The sequence below is a fragment of the Hyperoodon ampullatus genome (genome assembly GCF_949752795.1).
Source record: "Hyperoodon ampullatus genome assembly, chromosome: 18".
Taxonomy (NCBI): domain Eukaryota; kingdom Metazoa; phylum Chordata; class Mammalia; order Artiodactyla; family Ziphiidae; genus Hyperoodon; species Hyperoodon ampullatus.
Window position 1 is genome coordinate 27,772,025 of NC_136931.1, and position 17,520 is coordinate 27,789,544.

At 53.6% G+C, this 17,520-nt stretch overlaps 1 protein-coding gene across 2 annotated transcripts in view; it reads left to right on the forward strand.

Moving 5' to 3' along the window:
- Positions 1–3,257: 3,257 nt before the first annotated feature.
- KIFC3 (kinesin family member C3) overlaps positions 3,258–17,520 on the forward strand; it is a gene marked incomplete at its 5' end in the record, with an annotated part of 31,737 nt that continues 17,474 nt past the window's right edge. Inside the window, 4 exons of one of the 2 annotated variants that reach the window (XM_079724299.1) lie at positions 3,279–3,444; positions 6,014–6,156; positions 9,612–9,750; positions 12,626–12,828. In XM_079724299.1, the coding sequence (XP_079580425.1) occupies positions 3,279–3,444; positions 6,014–6,156; positions 9,612–9,750; positions 12,626–12,828 (651 nt within the window). Of the gene's footprint in view, positions 3,445–6,013; positions 6,157–9,611; positions 9,751–12,625; positions 12,829–17,520 lie in introns of both variants that reach the window. The other variant, XM_079724300.1, reaches the window with a different exon arrangement.

Here is a 17,520-nt window from a genome sequence, read left to right on the forward strand (position 1 = left end):
AAAGAGGAAGCTGCATATAAATTGGTACCATTTGCACCTCCGACCCCCCAACCACCCCCAATACACACATCTGTCTCAAGGTTTGGGGTCGTGGCCACCCCTGGCCTTTCATCTTCTCTGGCTTTCTGTCTGCCTGAGGCTGAGTGAGCACATACGCTGGCCCAGGCTGTTCCTCATGCCCTTGATAAAAGTAACCCTCTCCTTGGCCAGAGAGTCATTTGCAAGGAATGCAGTCTCAGAATGGGGCCCTGTATTTGCAGTGACTGGATTTTAGGGACGCAGGGTCATGAGTTCTGCTGTCCTTATGGACACCGGGGAGCAGAGATTTTGAAATCTGGGTTGACCTGCGAAACCCAGGACGTGTGACTGTGCGGAGGGGAGGTCCGGCCCCTGTCCAACCTCCTTGACATTCTGCGCGCTCTCCCAGGGAGACCAAGCCTCCTGGGCAGCAGTCCCTGGACAGTTGTCAAGTGTGTCCCCCAGTCATTGCAGTATCCCTGGTCTGGGGCAAGGGGACTGTAGCTCTACCACCCTGGCCTAAACCCAGAGAGGCAGGTGCCGGCTCTCCTGCAGCCAGCCCTCTGCATCCACCCACCACTGGATAGAGGTCACTGAAAAAATAAAATTTGGGTATTCTTTGTATATGCCAGTATTGTTCTGAACATTGTATATATGTATTGTCTAAACTTTACACCAACCCTATAAGGTAGAGTTCTCCCCATTTCACAGATGGAGATACTGAGGCACAGAGACAAAGTAATTCTCCCAGGGTCACACATCTAGTAAGTGGCACAGCCGGGTTCTGAACCACCTTTCGGTCATAACCACTCTACTCGTATGCCCCCATAACCTCGCCCCATGACCTAGGTTTTTGAGTCTCCAGCCTTGGGCTGTTTGAAAGTCCTTGATACTTTTGACCTTCACACCCCTCAGGCTGCTAAATTCAGCTGCTTTTTCCTCTTCAGGATCTTGCACACACCCTTCCTCTTTCTTCCTGATATCTTCCTGACTGCCTCCCAACTTCCGTTCCTGAAACCAATGAAATATTGTCTCCTTCTCTCCCTGCCCCCTCGGACTTAGCTGATCCCCTTTAAAAGTCTTCTCCCTCAACTGTGACATCGACCTTCAGCGTCCTCTCCGCCATCTCACCTTCCCAGCGGCTTGGCATGCAGGTGGAGTCTGCCTCACTCCCTCCTCATCCCCTGGGCAGCTGAGCCTCAGGGTTGCTTGTGTGCCCAGCTCCGTGCCAAGCAGCCTGGAGAAGGGGACATCGGTTTCCTCCTGGTTCCTTCCATTCCACACTGCTCCATCTCCATTTTCTCAGCTGCCCACGTATTGGATTAGCCTCCACCCCACCCTTTGGCCAGCAGTCCTGTCCCCTCCCAGGGAGACTGCACCCAGGAGCCTCCTTCCTCCTCCAAGTTGTCTTCCTTAGTCCAGGAAGGCAGCGACCATGACTCCCTAGTCAGGAGCCTGGCATTCTTCCAGGGCTCAGCTCTGCGAACATCAGTCACCAGATGTTCAGGCCACCCATCCTTGTACTCTTCTCTTGGGTCTCGATGCTTCAGTCATTCCTGTCCCTCTGTTGACCCAGCATGTGCAAATCTCTCCTATGCTAAATACCACATCCTCTCCTTCCCATCCTAGCCAGCTTCTCCAAAGTGAAGGAAGTGGCAGCTTCCTCTAACCCCCATCCCCCTTGGGCCTTCCCACATCTGCCCTCTGCTCTGCCCCACTGACCTTTCTTCCAGTTTGACCTCTCCGTGGCATGGTTCCCTGGGAACTGACCATCCTCTCCTTCCCACTCACTCTCCGGTCACCTCTGAGGACTCTGCACCTGCCTGGTGCTCCTGCCGCCTCTGACCTTCCTTCTCCAGCTTTTCTTCCCACTTGGAGTGAGCTCCATCCTTCTTGGTTGCCTCTCATCTTGCACCACCTTTGGTGATTGCATTCTCACCTGTGCCACAGTGACCCCCGTCAGCCTCCCGGTTCTGTGTCTCCATCTCCAGCCCTGCTCTCTTCCAAGCTTAGGTTTGAGCTTTTGTGTGCATTCATTTCTGGGCATTCACCCAAAAGCCATCACCAGGTGTTTGGTGTGGATGTAGCTTCGCTCTAGGCTGGGTGCTGTGGGACCCACCCTGGGAAGCCATAGAGGGTCAGGGGAGATGGACACTGTTCAAACAGATATCTTTACTGCCTGGTAGAGAGCGGTCAGTGCAGTGAGGGATGAGGAAAGTGGCCTACAGCCCAGGTGGCGCCATTAGGAAGTCCTTGGGTGCCTCCAACTCCATTTTAAAACCAAAAGCAAACTCCACATTGCCCCTCTGAGCTGACTTGGCTTCTTCTGTAAATGGCATTACTTGTTGTCTGAGTCTGGGACCACAGCTTGGTGTCACCTTAAATGCCCTCAGAGCTGCTTTGCACACAGTAGGTACTCAATAAAGACTTGTGCAGTAAATGAAGTGTGTTCTGTTCATTTGCTCTGTTCATAAGGGCCCCATGGGGCTTTCTACCCAGACCAGTGTTCCCCACACCCACCCCCATTCTCCATACCACCTGGTGCCTCCCTGCATCCTGTTTTGATTGTGGAGGTTTGTTGAAGTGTTTACCTCCCTCCTGACAGGGAGATTTGAGGCCATGTCTCTCCTGATCAGAGAGGACCCCTGGCAGGTGCCTGGCACACAGCAGGTACTGGGTAAATAGTTATTAAATGAGGAATGAATGAATCTTTGTATTTCAAATCCTAGCTCGGTGTCTGCCAGTTGTAGGTACAGTGTGAAGGCTAGTTGAATATAAGAATGAGCTGATTTTAAGAGAATTTGCTATATGTAAGCCTGACGTCACGGCCACAGTCAAGGCCCCTTCTGAATAGATTCATGGAGACGCTGTTGACTGGTGCTTCCTCCGTGTGGGGCTGTGACCTGTCTTTATGCTGCCAGGCTCCGAGTGGAGGGGCTGAGATGTGGGGTCTCCGCATTGTGCTGTAGACACACCTTCTGGGCTCCCTGACCAGTTCTGAGCCTCCCTTCTCCTTAACTAGTACCCTGAAATGGTGATAGGCTCTGTTTCAGCCCGTGAGCCCAGGGGCTCCTTGGGGGACATTCGAGTTGGGGCTCTGGGTAACAGGTGACCCAGTTCAGCGGATCCTTCCAGATGGTGGGCTCCGATCAGCTTGGGATGGGGGCGGAGGGTGCCGGCTAGCGGGCTTCAATCTCGCTTTCTTGCTCTCTCCGCAGGCTGCCCGACGCCTGGAGGAGGCTGCTGAGCCCCGCCGGGCCATGGTCCCGTCTCGCAGGACGTGGAACCTGGGAGCCACGCCCTCGCTGCGCGGCCTGTGGCGAGTGGGCCGGGCCGGGGAGCCCGAGCCGGGGATGGCTCGCCCCGCCCCAGCCAGCCCGGCCGCCCGCCCTTTCCCACACACCGGCCCGGGGAGGTTGAGAACTGGTGAGTCCGCATTTTTAAAATGCCTCTTTATTTCCTTTCCTTCCTCCAGATACCAGCGATGAGATCGGGGTTTCTGGCAAGTTCCTAGGCTCAGTCAGAGCTGTCAGGTAATTACAGGGTACCGGCAGCCCGCGAGCCGGGCGTGGAGTCAGGGCGTCAATTTCGCTGGGCGCTCCTGCCCCGCGCCCGTCTGTAAAGAGAAGCCGGGGACGCCGAGTTAAACGTTAACGCAGGGGGAGAACGCCGCGGATAGCCACGCGCTCCCTGGCCCGGCCAGGTGACTGTGGCTCTGCGATCCGCCTGTCCTCGGCGGCGGAGCGCTCGTGGTCTCGCTCCGGTTTCTGCCCGCAGCCGGTAAACAAGGTAGGTGAACTGCTGCCCGGTGCCCTGCGCGGAGCTGACACTTGATTCCGCCAGGGCTCGCCCACGGTTGGCGAGGAGTGGACGGAGGCTGCTCCGGAGCATGGCCTGGCAGGGAGTGGGTGCCATGCGCTCCTTTTAGGTGCCATCTAAGGTGGCCCCGACAGTAGGTGGGCAGTGAGGGAGTCCCCGAGTCTGGGCCCCCGCTGTGCCCCTGGGGGAGCTGTCAACAGCAGCTCTCCTTTCTGGGTCATGTCCCCTGGTGCCTCCAGCGTCAAGAAGTGGGCAGCTCCTCTGATTCCCGGTGGGAGCTAGATCGTCAGGACCAGGGAGCTGCCCCATGACTATCTGCCAGCCTTGGCTTGGGTAGGTTGTCCTGTAAATGTGGGGACGGGGGGATCTTCAGACAAGATGCCTTCAGGGGTTTGCTGTTTGACTGCTCCTGACCTACGGGGAGAGGGCTGTAGATTGCCAGCCTGTCTGAGCTGGCAGAGTCCCTCCAGGACATCGGGTCCAAGCCCCCCTCTATGTACAGAAGGGAAAACTGAGGCCCAGAGAGGGCACATAGCAAACTCCAGTTCCCTCTCTCTTATCACACTTGTGCCATAGGTGGCAGCCAGAGCGCTGCCCTCTGAAGTCTCTCTGCAGGGGACAGTGAGGCTGGGGGTGACCCTGGAGGCCACCAGGGAAAGCTTGGGCTTTTGGATCAGGTAACCCCAGTTGTCTGGAAGGGGCTGAAGATGGTCTCTACCCAACAAGGTTGTCCAAAGGATTAAAGATGAATGAGCAGTATTGCTTTTCTGGTAAAAAAAAAAAAAAAAAAAAAAAAAAAAAAAAGAAAAAGAAAGAAAGAAAGCAAAAATTGAAAAAAAACAAAAACGTTCTCTTGGAAAACTAAAAAACAAAAACAAAACAAAAACACAGAAAAGTATAAGAAGGAAAATAAGAATCACCCATAAGCTTGTCACTAAACATTTTATATAGTTCCTTCTAGTCTTATGTGTGTGTGTATTGGTCTCTTAAATTAGTATTATGAGGATTATATGACCATACAGACTTTTATCTACTTTTAAAATTTAAGACAAAGGTCCAGTGAAATCGTGTGTGTGAAGTGCTAAGCGTGGTGCCTGCCACTGGGTAGAGCCTCAGCCAGTGTGGATGTCCCTGGTCCCCTCTACCCCCACCCCCCTCTTATTGCTGCCTTGAGAAGGGTAGGCAAGCAGAGGGTGGGGTAGCACATGGGACTGGAATACTGGCTCTGTGTGACCCTGGGCACATTATTAACCCTTCTGGGTCTCCGGTTCCTACCTCTCAGGGTTGTTGTGAGGATCTGATGGCCTGCATTGCTGGCTACCTTCTGTGTGAGCACTTTACATGTGTCACATGTGTTTAATCCTCATCACAGGACTGAGCTTGGTTCCTTATGCCCATTGTATTGACAAGGAAACTGAGGATCAAGAAGGGCAATACGGCCTGGAAAGCACTTGGCCCAGTGCTGGCATTCAGGGTGTGATTGCCCCCCAGGGTGGGGGCTCTGCGGCTCGCCCTGTGAGGCGAATCCTCTCTCCCGCCCCGTCTGGTCCCACAGGCTGTGGTGGTGGGTCGAGGGAGGGGGTGAATGGGGTGTTGCTGCTGCAGCCCTCTCCCCCCATCCAGTGAGGGAGGCGGTGTGTCAGAGGCTCGAGAGGATGTGCCTTAACTGGTCCTGAGTGTGTTTTTGGAGGCTGCAGGGACCACGCCACCCAGCATGGGGTTGGTCTTTATGAAGGCAGGGGAGAAATTGCCACCTAGAGGCAGCCTCGGTAATGAGGCCGCGGCCCCAGGGTGCACCTCCTGTGAAGATTAGCGCAGCCAGGGTGGCATCAGCTTCCTTCTGCTGCTGTCTGTAGAGGGTGTTCGTGGGCAGGTGCCAACCCTAACGCCACCGTGGAGGGAGGGGAGCCCGCCACCTCCCATGGGGTCTTGGGCGACTTCCTGCAGAGGATCCCAGGACGGCTTGTGGTTAGGAAGGAGCACAGCCCCTGCCGAGTGCCAGGCCTTCCCTCTGTGTAGGGCAGGCATGTGAGGGCGTGTGAGTTCCTGCTGGCAGCACCTGGGCTGCCTGCAGTGTGTGAAAGGGGAGCTCAGCCGCGGCCCTGGCCAGTGGTCCCCGGCCAGCAGTCTCCAGCCAGCGTCAACCATCTCACCTGTCTCCTCTGTCCTGGGACAGGGCGTGGAAGAGACAGCCCGGCTGGCGGCGACGAGGACTCCAGCACCCGAAGTGCAGCTCGCCCGGCCCTGGCTCAGTGCCGAGCCCTCAGCGTGGACTGGGCGAGCCCCGGGAGCCCTCACAGGCTCTACCTGACCCTGCAGGTGAGCCCTGGGGCGGTCAGAAATGCCAGGGCTCGAGCTGGGCCAGTGTGCCGTGGCCCTCTGAGCTCCAGCAGCTTCCTTCTCCGGGGAGGGAAGCAGGGAGGGAGAGCTGGGGGCCTGCCTTCTGCCTCTTGCCAAGCTCCTCATGGCACATCCACCCTGAGCCTGCCTGAATGGGGCAATTTGCTTATTAGGTTAGCTTGGGGGAAACCTCACAGGAGATGACAGCAGCTTTTCAGCCATGCTCTGGCTGAAGTGTTAAAGTGGGAACTGTGGGGTCTTCAGTGAGGAGCTATTAGGAAGATGGGCAGGTTTTTAGGGGAGCTGTTTATTCCCACTGGGGCATATGAGTCCATGGGGCAATACTTATTTACCTTTCCTCGTTTAAAGTGCGAACCTAAAGCTAGACAGAGGACTTTGCCAAAACTTGGGTTCTTTTCTCTTGCAGTTATCACTGCAAGTCAGTTATCATTGTGACTTTCAAAAGACAAACTTTACATATATATGTGCAGTATTTGGTTGTAGAATTAATACATCATGATAGCAATAATAATAGCTACTCTTCCTTGAACACTGACTTTGTACCAGGCTTTGTGCTTTGTGGCGTGTATCGTATGTCTCACATCGGTCCAAGACAGAGTTACTGTTTTATGTGAGTTTTATGGATGAAGTAAGGGAGGCTCAGAGAGGTTAAGTAACTTGCTACTGGTCACACAGCATATGTGAACATGATGAGCTTTATAACACATGGTGTAAAGAATTCACACGTGGCAGGAATATAATATCTAGAAATTGAATGTCTCCTGTCATCCTGTATCTTTGAGAAATCCACTATTAAGACTTTGGTGTTTATTTATCTTTCCTGTACAACCACTTGATTGGATTTATACAATTTTTATTCTTTATTTTTACCTTCTCTTCTGTGACTAGCTCTTTCCCTCAACAGTAAGTCTTCGTTATTTCTTCACGCCTGTCAATATATAGAGAACTACCTCATTCTTTTAAACTGCTGCATAATATTCTACTTCAGGGTTTATCTAACTGATCCTCTGTATTGTTTCTGATTGCAAAGAGATCCTTAAACAACTACCTGTGCGTTCATGCAGCTATAGCTTGAGCAATCTCAGGATAGCACAGGCTCTGCAATTTTTTAATGGATGCATTTGTTAACAGATATTTATGAAGTGCCTACTCTGTGTTAGGTGCCAGCACACAGCAAAGAAGAAAAATAGACCCAGCAGTCTAGCAGAGAGGCCAGGAGTAATCAAATGATCACAAATGTATGCGCAAACATTGACATAGTGGCCAAGGATGAAGGACCAGAGTTATCTGGGGGTGTTGCCAAGGCCCCTCCCCCCCAAGAAAGATTGTGCATGAGAGGGCCACCTTGAAGGGACACATGCAGATGGAGGGCAGGAGGAGCTGTGGGAAATAATGTGCGCTTTGTGTTTGTCCTCCCTCATGTGGCCCCAAGCCGGGTCTGAACATGGACCCCTTGTTTGTTGCTTCAGGGACAATCTTGGGCTTCTGGGGTTTTGTCAGCCCTTCTTATGTGGTTCATCTGAAAATGGAACCGAATGGTCCTTCTTTTATCTGTAAGGTCTGCGAGAAAAGCATGTTGCAGGGACAGTTAAAGAAACTGTTTTTATGTTAAAGAAACCATTTTTTATGACTTGAGCCATTGGTAGTTAAATCGGGAGGTGGTCAGAAACCAGCAGCCTTGAGTTGGGCGGAGGCTCTGTTCTTGAATTTTGATTATGGGGTGTTGGGTTGTGGTTGCCGCTGAGTCCTGGGGTCAGCAGGTCTGCTGAGGATCTAAGAAGCTCCCACCAGCAACCAGTTTCCACAGTTGTGTCCTGGGCCGTTGAAGCTTCATTCTGTTTATAGGGGCTTCAAGGTGGGCGGCGGATGTGGGGCCCAAGTAGAGACCCAGACACAGTGAGGGGATCCAGGGGATCGATCCCCTGCCAGCTTCTCAAGCAGTTACAACCTGAGTCACTCCTTTTGGAGGCTGCAGAAATTCCCAACCCCCTGGGGGCCTGTCTGCCCATCCTGTGGCTTGGCCAACAGGCCAGAAATAGTGTAACCTTTGCTCTGGGCGGCAAATGGAAACTTCCAGCTGCCTCCATTGCTGCCACCATTGACAAGGCTGCTCGTGCTGGTGTGGCAGTTGGTCACAGGGTGGAGACAAAATTAAGTCGCGGGAATTTTCCTAAATACGAGAGACTGCTCACCACCCTCCCTTCTCAAGTAGAAAGTAGAGTTGCTGTTTTAAGAATGAGGAAATGAAACTCCAGGGAAGGTAAGTAACTTGCCCACAGTCACACAGCTCACCTGAGCCAGGCTTCACACCCAGGCCTTTCCGACCCCAGGCTCTGAACATTTTTTAAACATAGCATTTGTCTTTTTGTTTTGAATAAGGTGGGCACAAAGACACGCACAAAAGTGTCTGTAATCTGCCTTGCCAGATAACTTCTGTTATCAAAGATAGCAAAGCAGAACACCATAGATGCTTACAAGGTTAAAAATGCAAATGCCAAAAAGATTCAAAATGAAATGTAAAGGCTTTCCTTTCTTCCCACTCTCTCTCCGTTAAGTTTCTTTTGATTTCCCCCAAAGTTTAAATGATGCATATTTCTCCTCTTAGCCCCTGCACCATCATCCGACCTCTCAGAGAAAACCGGTGTATATTTCCCCAGATTTTTTTTTTGGAGGCCTCTTTTATTTCCATTATCCTTAAATGGAATCGCACTTTACATGTGGTTCTGCTGCTTGCCTTGGACGTCTTTCTGTGTGAGTTGCAGGTGGTTTTCTCTGCGTGAAAGACTCTTTCTGCCTCTCCCCACCAGTTCACTGGTCTGTTCTACCTCAGCCTTCTTTGCCTTGGTTCCTCCTTGACCTAGAGACAGGGTCCTGCGGTCCCAGATAGCCATGCCGGGGGGTGGGCCACGGCCTTTCCCTGCTCATATGGACCCGTGTGCCCCGTCCTTGGCAGTCCCAGGCTGGTGCCGTCTGAAGGTGAGGGCAGCTGACATCATGGTGGGGGGCGGCGGGCATTGCCCTGAGACTGCCGTGTGCCTGGACAAGCCTGTGAATGTTGGGACGGTGCACCTGAAGCAATCAGACCACTGCAGTGGTGACTCGGGGCTCACAGGTCAGCCGAATGAGCTTCACCTGAGGGTTTCTAAGTGCCCAGGAACCTTGTTTGCTGGTACAGAGGGCTGGCTGCTGATGGGGGCCAGGAGAACGCACTGCCCCACTCTCGCTGTGAGATCTGGGCATGTTTTCTTCCAGACTCCGGACCTCGTTGTCCCCACTCACACCGTGAGGGATGGGCTGGCCGGGTCTGAGGTCCTCACCAGATCTGGGAGCGCACCGTCCTCAGGCTCGAGGGGGGTCCCCTCCCCGCCGCAGTCCCCCCCCTTCACGTGAGGATTCTGGTTGTGTCTTGGCAGCAGGCCCTGCGGGACAAGGGGTGCGAGAGCAAGAGTCAGGGGGCGAAAGAAGAGAAACTCCTGAAGAGGCAGGCGCCGGCCCCCAGGCGGGGCCGGGAGGCCCAAGAAGCTGGTGGCACCATGAATGTAGAGAAAACAGGTAAAGGAAGTCTGCCCGCTGACCCGGCACAGCCCAGGCTAAAGCCGGTGTCGGAGGGGAGGCTCTTGTCCCAGACACCGTCCTCCTCCCCTGGAGGTGGCCCCCTGGACGTGGAACTCAGAGACTGCAGCCTGCCCATCCCGACTCCAGGGACACCCTCCTCCCAGGGCCGCGGCCGCGCCACCGGTGATAAGCAGCTTTGGCCGGCATGGGCTGGGGTTGAATTTCCCCGCTTTTTGTCTTTTCCCCAGCGCCTGTCAAAAGCAGGGTGAAGGTGGCAGCCTCAAAGACGCCACCTCCTGCAGAGAGAGGCCTGACCCCCTCCTTTTGTCTCTGTGGGTCCATCAGGGACCCAGAGGCCCTAGGACAGGGCTGCGCTCTGCTGCGTCGAGGCTGGGGGAGAGGAGCTGGTGGCTCCACTCTTCTCCGGCAAGGCTGACAGGCTCTGGAAGAGGCTGTGTGCCCCCTTTGTGGAGTTCCCCGGCAAGAACCCAGAGCCCAGCAGTTACTGGGAAAGTGCATCCTCAAGGAGCCCGAGGGGAAGGCCAAGAGGGAGAGGGAGAAAGGAGCTGGCCTTTCCTCTCGTTTGCCTCCTCCTGTCAGAGCTTGATTTGTGTGTCTGAACTTGCGAGGTGGAAGGAACCACTCCCTTCTCTGAGTGGGCCCGTGGGCCCGGCACTGATTCAGGGGCCGGTGTCAGGGTCTGGCCGGGGTGTGGAAGGGGGGGCATCGTCCAGCCAATCTGGAGGACTGACTCTTGTCAGTGGGTCTGGGGATGGGACCCCCGAGCCTGAGTGTCCTTGAGGGGCCATGTCCAGGCAGGGTCTCTGAGAAAAAAACTGTCTTCTGAAAACTCGGACTGACAGCTGACCTACTATGAGGATGCAAAGGTCCCTCAGTCCCCGCCCTTAAGTGCCCCTTTGATCTCACCTCTTCCTCCTCTGCTCTTGTCCCTAAGCTTCCTCTAGGTCTTTTCTTGCCCAGCAAGCGCTCTCCGGGCCCCTCTTGGCTCCCTTGACACACGGGCACTGTGCCCAGGTCAGGGTGAACTCCCCTGGCTGTGGGCTCTGAGGGTGAGATGAGCAGTGTCCCGGGCAAGAAGGGCCATTCCATGTCCTGCTGGGTGACACTCACTCACACCTGCGCATCCCTCGTGGGTGCCAGGCTCTTGCCCAAGGTTGCCTCTGGATAAGGACCATTGTCCCCATTTTACAAAGGAAGCCCCTGAGGGGCCCTCCCATACATCTCTGAAGTGGCAGAACCAGCTCTTGGACCTGGAGTCAAGAGCATTTCCTGCCACACCACGGCAGTCTGCAGAGGGCAGAGGGCTGTGCTGGTCACATGCCGCCCATGGCAGCCCCGTGTGCAGGCCTGGAAGCATCCGTCTGAGCTCGCTTTCTCTAGAACAGATAGCAGAAGCTTGGCCAACTGTGTGTGACATGCATGCTGTGTCACATGCAGGCCGCACGGCCAGGGCTCCTAGCCAGCCAGTGATGGCCCCTGTTCCAGCTTTCCAGAGGACCTTGAGTCAGAGCCATCCCTCGGGGTTGGGAGGAAGCGAAAAGGCAGTCTGTGTGTGCGTGGCCTGCTCCCTTTAGAGGGAGAGTGGCTTCTCACTGTCTACCTCTCCTGGGCCCAGTGCTGAGATGTCCTGCCCAGCCTGGAATCAGCTCCATCTGCGCTCCCCGCTCCAGCCCAGTCCAAAAGCCAAGCTGCTGTTTTGGCTTCTGTGCTGTCTCAGTGAGCACACTTGTCACCTCCCTGTGGATTGAAGCTGGGATGTGTGACTTCACGTGCAGGTGGCTTTGTTTTGCAGAGTCTGGGATCCCCCCGCCACCTAGTCCTGCCCACACAGTGTGGCGGAGCCCAGACACCCTGGTGCTCTGAGGTAGGGTGGAGGCTCGTGGCCAGCAGATGCCCCTCTTCATGCTCACTCTTGGACACTTGGCCCCGCCTCTCAGGCTTTGGCCAAGACCCGGATTGGGCTGCCTGAAGATCCCTGCCCTTCCAGCCTCTCCTCTGCCCCACGGCCCCACCTCCTTGCCAGTTCCCCACCTGCAGAGACTGTGGCCATTCTTGGGCCATCAAAGCAAGCTGTGACAAGCATGCCAGGCCCCATTAGCAGGTCACAGGCCTTGACTGTGTGTCTCTGTCCTTCCATCTGTCTGTCTGTATCTCTTCTGCTCTCGGTGACAGGACGGTGGAAGGCTGAGGCGCCACCCACCCCTGTGTTTATCCCTTCCTCGTGCCTGTGAGGTCCCTGTGCTCAATCCCGCAGGGGTCCACCTGGGAGCGCACCTGGCTGTGTTCCTGCCCACATGCTGTGTCTGTCCCCGTGTCCTGGTCTGTCTGTCCCTTGCACACTCACACCTCCACTTGCTCCCTCTCTGTGTGCGGGTAACCACTCCCTGTGGAAGTCAGGGGGCAGGCTGGGGAGCCCCGCCTCTTATCTGTACTCTGGAGAGGGTTTGGGGTTTAAAAAAATCATGTTCCACCAAGGATAGTGTTTTCTGGGGAGAGAACAGCTGTTGCTAGAGCTCTGTCTTTCTCAGCTGCAAGTCCATGCAGGCTGGCCATGGAGAGGGTATTGCGCATCAGACCTAGAACACAGGCTTTGGGGGAAGAATCAGTGGAAGCTGCTTTCCTAAGTCCTGGTCTAGGCAGTTCCATCCCCCAGAAGCTGCCTGCTGAAGCGGCTTCCTCCTAGGCAGGCCCCGGAGGCCCCCGGCTAACCCATGCTGCTGCTGCCCCCAGCCCTTGCCCGGCTCCCTCATCCCCTCTGCCTGCATCCCCTCCCCTGCCGTGACGGGCCCCCTCTCCTCGGCCAGGCTGGGGCCTCTGCTGCCCTGCTGATCGGCGGCTACTTTGCTCATAGGTGGGCGGCTCCTTGGCAGCGGGAGGTGCTCGAGCCTGTCGGGGCCGCCATGTGCGGCCCCCATGGTACATAGGATGGTGGAGGCCATGTCCCAGCTGCAGGAGGAGAAAGCCCAGCTGCAGGAGGAGCTGGTGGCCCTACGGGAGAGGCTGGCTGTCTGCGACAGTGATCAGCAAGCCACATCCACCCAGCTGCAGAATCAGGTACCTGGGGAGGATGGGACGGGCTGAGGCCGCTGCCCACTGTGGAGCAGGTCGGAGGACATCGCCCAGGGCACCCGGAACCCACCAGACCACCAGCATAATGGACAGATGGGGTCTCCGCTCCTGGCCTGGGTGTGCACAAGAGGGCGAGGTGGCGAGAATCAGAGGCCTGGGCCTCCCATCCTGGCCATCCATGCACCCCATTCCTTGTGGTTAGCAGGGGCCAGGACCTACCTCTCCAGAAGTGACAGGCAGCGTGTGTAGGCATGAGCGGAGCAGGAAAGCGCAGGGATGTTCCCGTCCCGAGGCCAGTGCTGAGTCCACTCCATCTTCCCAGGTGCCCTGGCTTGGGCAGCCCAGGTGGACCAAACTCATTGCAGAGGTCACCCCATGGAAAACTGGCGGGAAATGAGAGGCTGGCGTGTGTGCAAGTGAGAGAAGGGAGCTCTCAAATCTCTGGAAGCCCACAGTCCCTGTGGGCTGACCCCCAGCCCTCCTCCGCATGCCTGGCTAATTCACCCTCCTTCCCATCACCACCTAGGCCGCAAGACCCCTTTCCTGGGGCTCAGCTCCCCACTCTTAATTGTCCGTGTCTGTCTCTTGTGCCTGTGTCTGACCCTCCCCACTTCCCCAAAGTCCCCAGCCCTGTCTCCAAACCGTCCCCATGTTGGAGCCCATGCCTGAGCTCCTGGGCCTGAGCTCTCTCTGGAAAGCCCTGCCTTCGGTTGGGTCAACTTCTTTCTCTGTGATTTCCCAGCATGTAGCCCTTCTACTCGAGGGAACATCACTGAATACCGTGGCTTGTTCTCAGTTCCAGGGGCAGCAGATTATTTTCATGCACTTTTTAAATGCAGCATTTTTCCAGCTTACAAGTGTGTCCTCAAGAACTCTGTCCTGACCACCTGTCCTTGGCTGAGTTGGGTGGGCCTCCTTGGGGCATCCCTAGTGCCCTGTGTCTCCCTCTTGTACAGTGACCCCATTGTTTGCTGCCTCTGGGCCTGTCTGCCCCACTAATGGGAGCTCCTCGTGGCAGGTGTGACACACCAGCTTTGTATCACTGTTGCCTCCTGTGGTGCCCGCCTGTCTTTCTGCCTCAGATGTCTGCTGGGTGCCTGGTATGTATGGGCACCCAGCTGAGCAGTGGGGATGCCCAGGTGGACAGGCACGCCCTGGCCTGCGGAGGCTGCGGTCTAGGGGAGGACAGACGTTTGTTACATGCACTTATGAAAGTTGGAAGAGTAACAAGGGCTCTGCAGGCGGGTACACACACAGGGAATGAGGGTTTCTACCACGTGCCTTTGTCGGGGAGATCAGGACCTGTAGGGGAGGTCGGGGGCAGCCTCCCTGAGAAAGCGGCTCTGGAGCTGAGGTCTGGCACAGAGCAGAGGAAGTGCATTCATTCTGAGCTGAGGGAACAGTCAGTGCAAAGGGACCGTGGCAGGGGGAGCAGGATGAATATCAGGGCGAACCAAGGCTTGTGTAGCTGGAACGTGGCATGAGGTGCTGCCCCGTGGGGCTGTGGGGCTGGTCTAGGGCCCTCCCTGCAGGACACATGTCTGGCCTGTGGCAAGAGCTCTTCCTTCCCTTGGTTTAGTTTGTCCGGGCACTTCACTTTGGAAACAAGTTTTGTTTTTTTAAAGAACTTGACTGAGATATAATTCACATACCATAAAACTCGCCCCTTTAAAGTGTACAGTTTACGGTCTTAAGTATATTGGTGATGCAGCCATCACCACTATCTAATTTTAGAACATTTTTATCACCCTACAAAGACCTACTGTCACTCCCCATAGGCCCCTTCCCCCCAACCCTTGGCAACCGCTGCTCTGCTGTTTTTTTGGTTCGTTTGGATGGATTTACCTTTTCTGAATGTTGCATATAAATTAAATAACAATATATGGTCTTTTGTGACTTTAAACAAATTTTTAAGAAACATTTTTTCCTTTAATTAGCGAAAGTGACGTACTTTTTAGAGGGGAAGTTGCGGGTCAAGCATCTCAGCCTTTTTTTTTTTTTTTTTTTTTTTTTTTTTTGCGGTATGTGGGCTTCTCACTGTTGTGGCCTCTCCCGCTGTGGAGCACAGGCTCCGGACGCGCAGGCTCAGCGGCCATGGCTCACAGGCCCAGCCGCTCCGCGGCATGTGGGATCTTCCCGGACCGGGGCACGAACCCGTGTCCCCTGCATCGGCAGGCGGACTCTCAACCACTGCGCCACCAGGGAAGCCCCATCTCAGCCTTTTTGGTGTCCTTGAGTGCCAGCTCTCCAGATATGCCTGACCCCTCCCCTCCCCACAACCTCCACGCCTCTGGATGATTTGGAGAATTCAGAATGGTTCCTGGTCTTTGCTCATATTTTATTCCTGAACTTTCTGACTGCCAGGTCTCTTCTGAAAAATATCTCAGGAGATGCACCGGAAGCTCCAGGTCTCTGAGCCACTCTTTGGAGAGTCTGACTCTGTAGAGCTGTGGCCAACCACTTGGGCCTAGAGCTGGGTTCAAATCCTGACTTTGGCGCTACTCATTAGCTGTGTGACCTTGGGCTAGTTAATTACTGCTCTGCACCTCAGTTTCCTCATCTGTAAAATGGACATAATAACAGTACCTGGTGAGATGATCCAGTATTACTGGTGTCGCCACTGCCACTACCGCCAATCATCATTACCAGGAATGATGTTGGATTTGGAATCACGTGAGCAGGGTTCTAGTCCTGGCTGTGCAGCTGTAGCAAGTCACTTCCTCTCTGAGCCTTCACTTACCAGTCTCGACACTGGGTCAAATAAGATGTTGCTTCGTGGTTATTGGGCAGCTCAATTATGGGACTGGACAGGAAAATGGATGGTAAACTGTAAAGTGCCGTGCCTTGTGAGGTGTCACTTCTGTGTGCTCTGGTCTCCTGTCAGCCTCACTGTGGTTTGGCACAGATTGACCTTTCTGGTCTTCTATATGTTGCTCTGCAGGGGTTCCAATCCTAGGTCCAATCCTAGGGTCACCACTTAGTGGTCAGGTGACCTTGAACAAGTTGCCTAACCATGACTTAATCTCTTGGAACCTCAGTTTTTCTTCCTGTAAAATGGCGATAATAATAGTACGTACCTAACAGGATTGGGGTGTTGAAAGTGATGATCTTATGAGGGCCCCCTGCCTCACTGACTCACTGACTCAGCAACTGGGGCTGCCATTGTCCCTGTTGGAACCCGGACTTGTGAGGGCTTCAGGAGTCTTTTTCAGGCCTCCCCTTGGATGTGTCAGATGGAGATGTTTATAGTTTCTGGGAGCTCACTGTGTGCCTTGTGGGGAGCACTGGGGTCAAAGGTCCTCAGTCCTGGGGCACCCAGCAGCCCCAGGCCACGTGCTGGTGGCCTTGAGCTCTCCTGTCCTCTGTGGATGTCCCTGGAGCAGTGGCCTTCACGCTTCCAAGGCTCCTACCATCGTTACACACACCCAGACTGCACCCCTCCTCTTATTGCCCCCACACCTCAAGATAGAACCTTACATTGTGAGCAGAAACCACAGGCTGGAAGACTAGATCTAGCCCTCAAATGTGCCTTGTTTGTTTGACCTGCCTTTTTCTTTTTTTTTTTTTTTAACCACTTTAAAAATTGTGCTAGAATGCACATAACATAACATTTACCATCTTAAGCATTTTTAAGTGTATAGTTCAGGGTATTAATGTATCAGATTATTGTACAACCATCACCACCATCCATCTCCAGAGCTCTTTGCATCCTGCAAAACTGAAACTCTGTCCCCAATGAACACTAACTCTTCATCACCCCAGCTGCTAGCAACCACCATTCTGCTGTCTCTGTGAATTTAGCTATTCTAGGTATTACACATAAGTGGAATCACAGTATTTGTCTTTCTGTGTCTGGCTTATTTCACTTAGCATAATGCTCTCCAAGTTCATGCATGTTGTTGCAAATGGCAGGATTTCCTTTTTTAAGGCAGACTAACATTCCATTGTGTGGCTAGACCACATTTAGCTTATCCATTCATCCATAAATGGACACTTGGGTTGCTCCCACATTTTAGCTGTTATGAATAACACTACTATGAACATGGGTGTGCAGATATCTCTTTGAGACCCTGCTTTCAATAACTTTGGGTATATGCCCAGAAGTGGAATTCCTGGATCATATGGAAGTTCTATTTAAAATTTTTTGAGGAATCTACCACATTGTTTTCTACACTGGGTGCACCATTTTATATTCTCACCAGTAGGGCACAAAGCTTCCAGTTTCTCCATATCCTTACCAATACTTGTTATTTTCTGAGTTGCCTTTTTTTTTTTTTTTTAAATAATAGCCATCCTAATGGGTATGGAGTGGTATCTCATTATGGCTTTGATTAGCATTTCCCTAATGGTCAGTGATATTGCGCATCTTTTCATGTGCTGATTGGCCGTGTGTATATAATCTTTGGAGAAACGTCTGTTCAAGTCCTTTGCCCATTTTGAATTGGGTTCTTATGTTGTTGTTGAGTTGTAGGAGTTCTTTATATATTCTGAATATTAGCCCCTTATCAGATATGTGATTTAAAGATAGTTTCTCCCACTCTGTGGGTTGCCTTTACACTCTGTTGACAGTCTTTTGATGCACAAAAATTTTTTTGATGAAGTCCAACTTACCTATTTTTTCTTTTATTGCCTGTACTTTTGACATCAAGAAATCATTGCCAAATCTAATGTCATGAT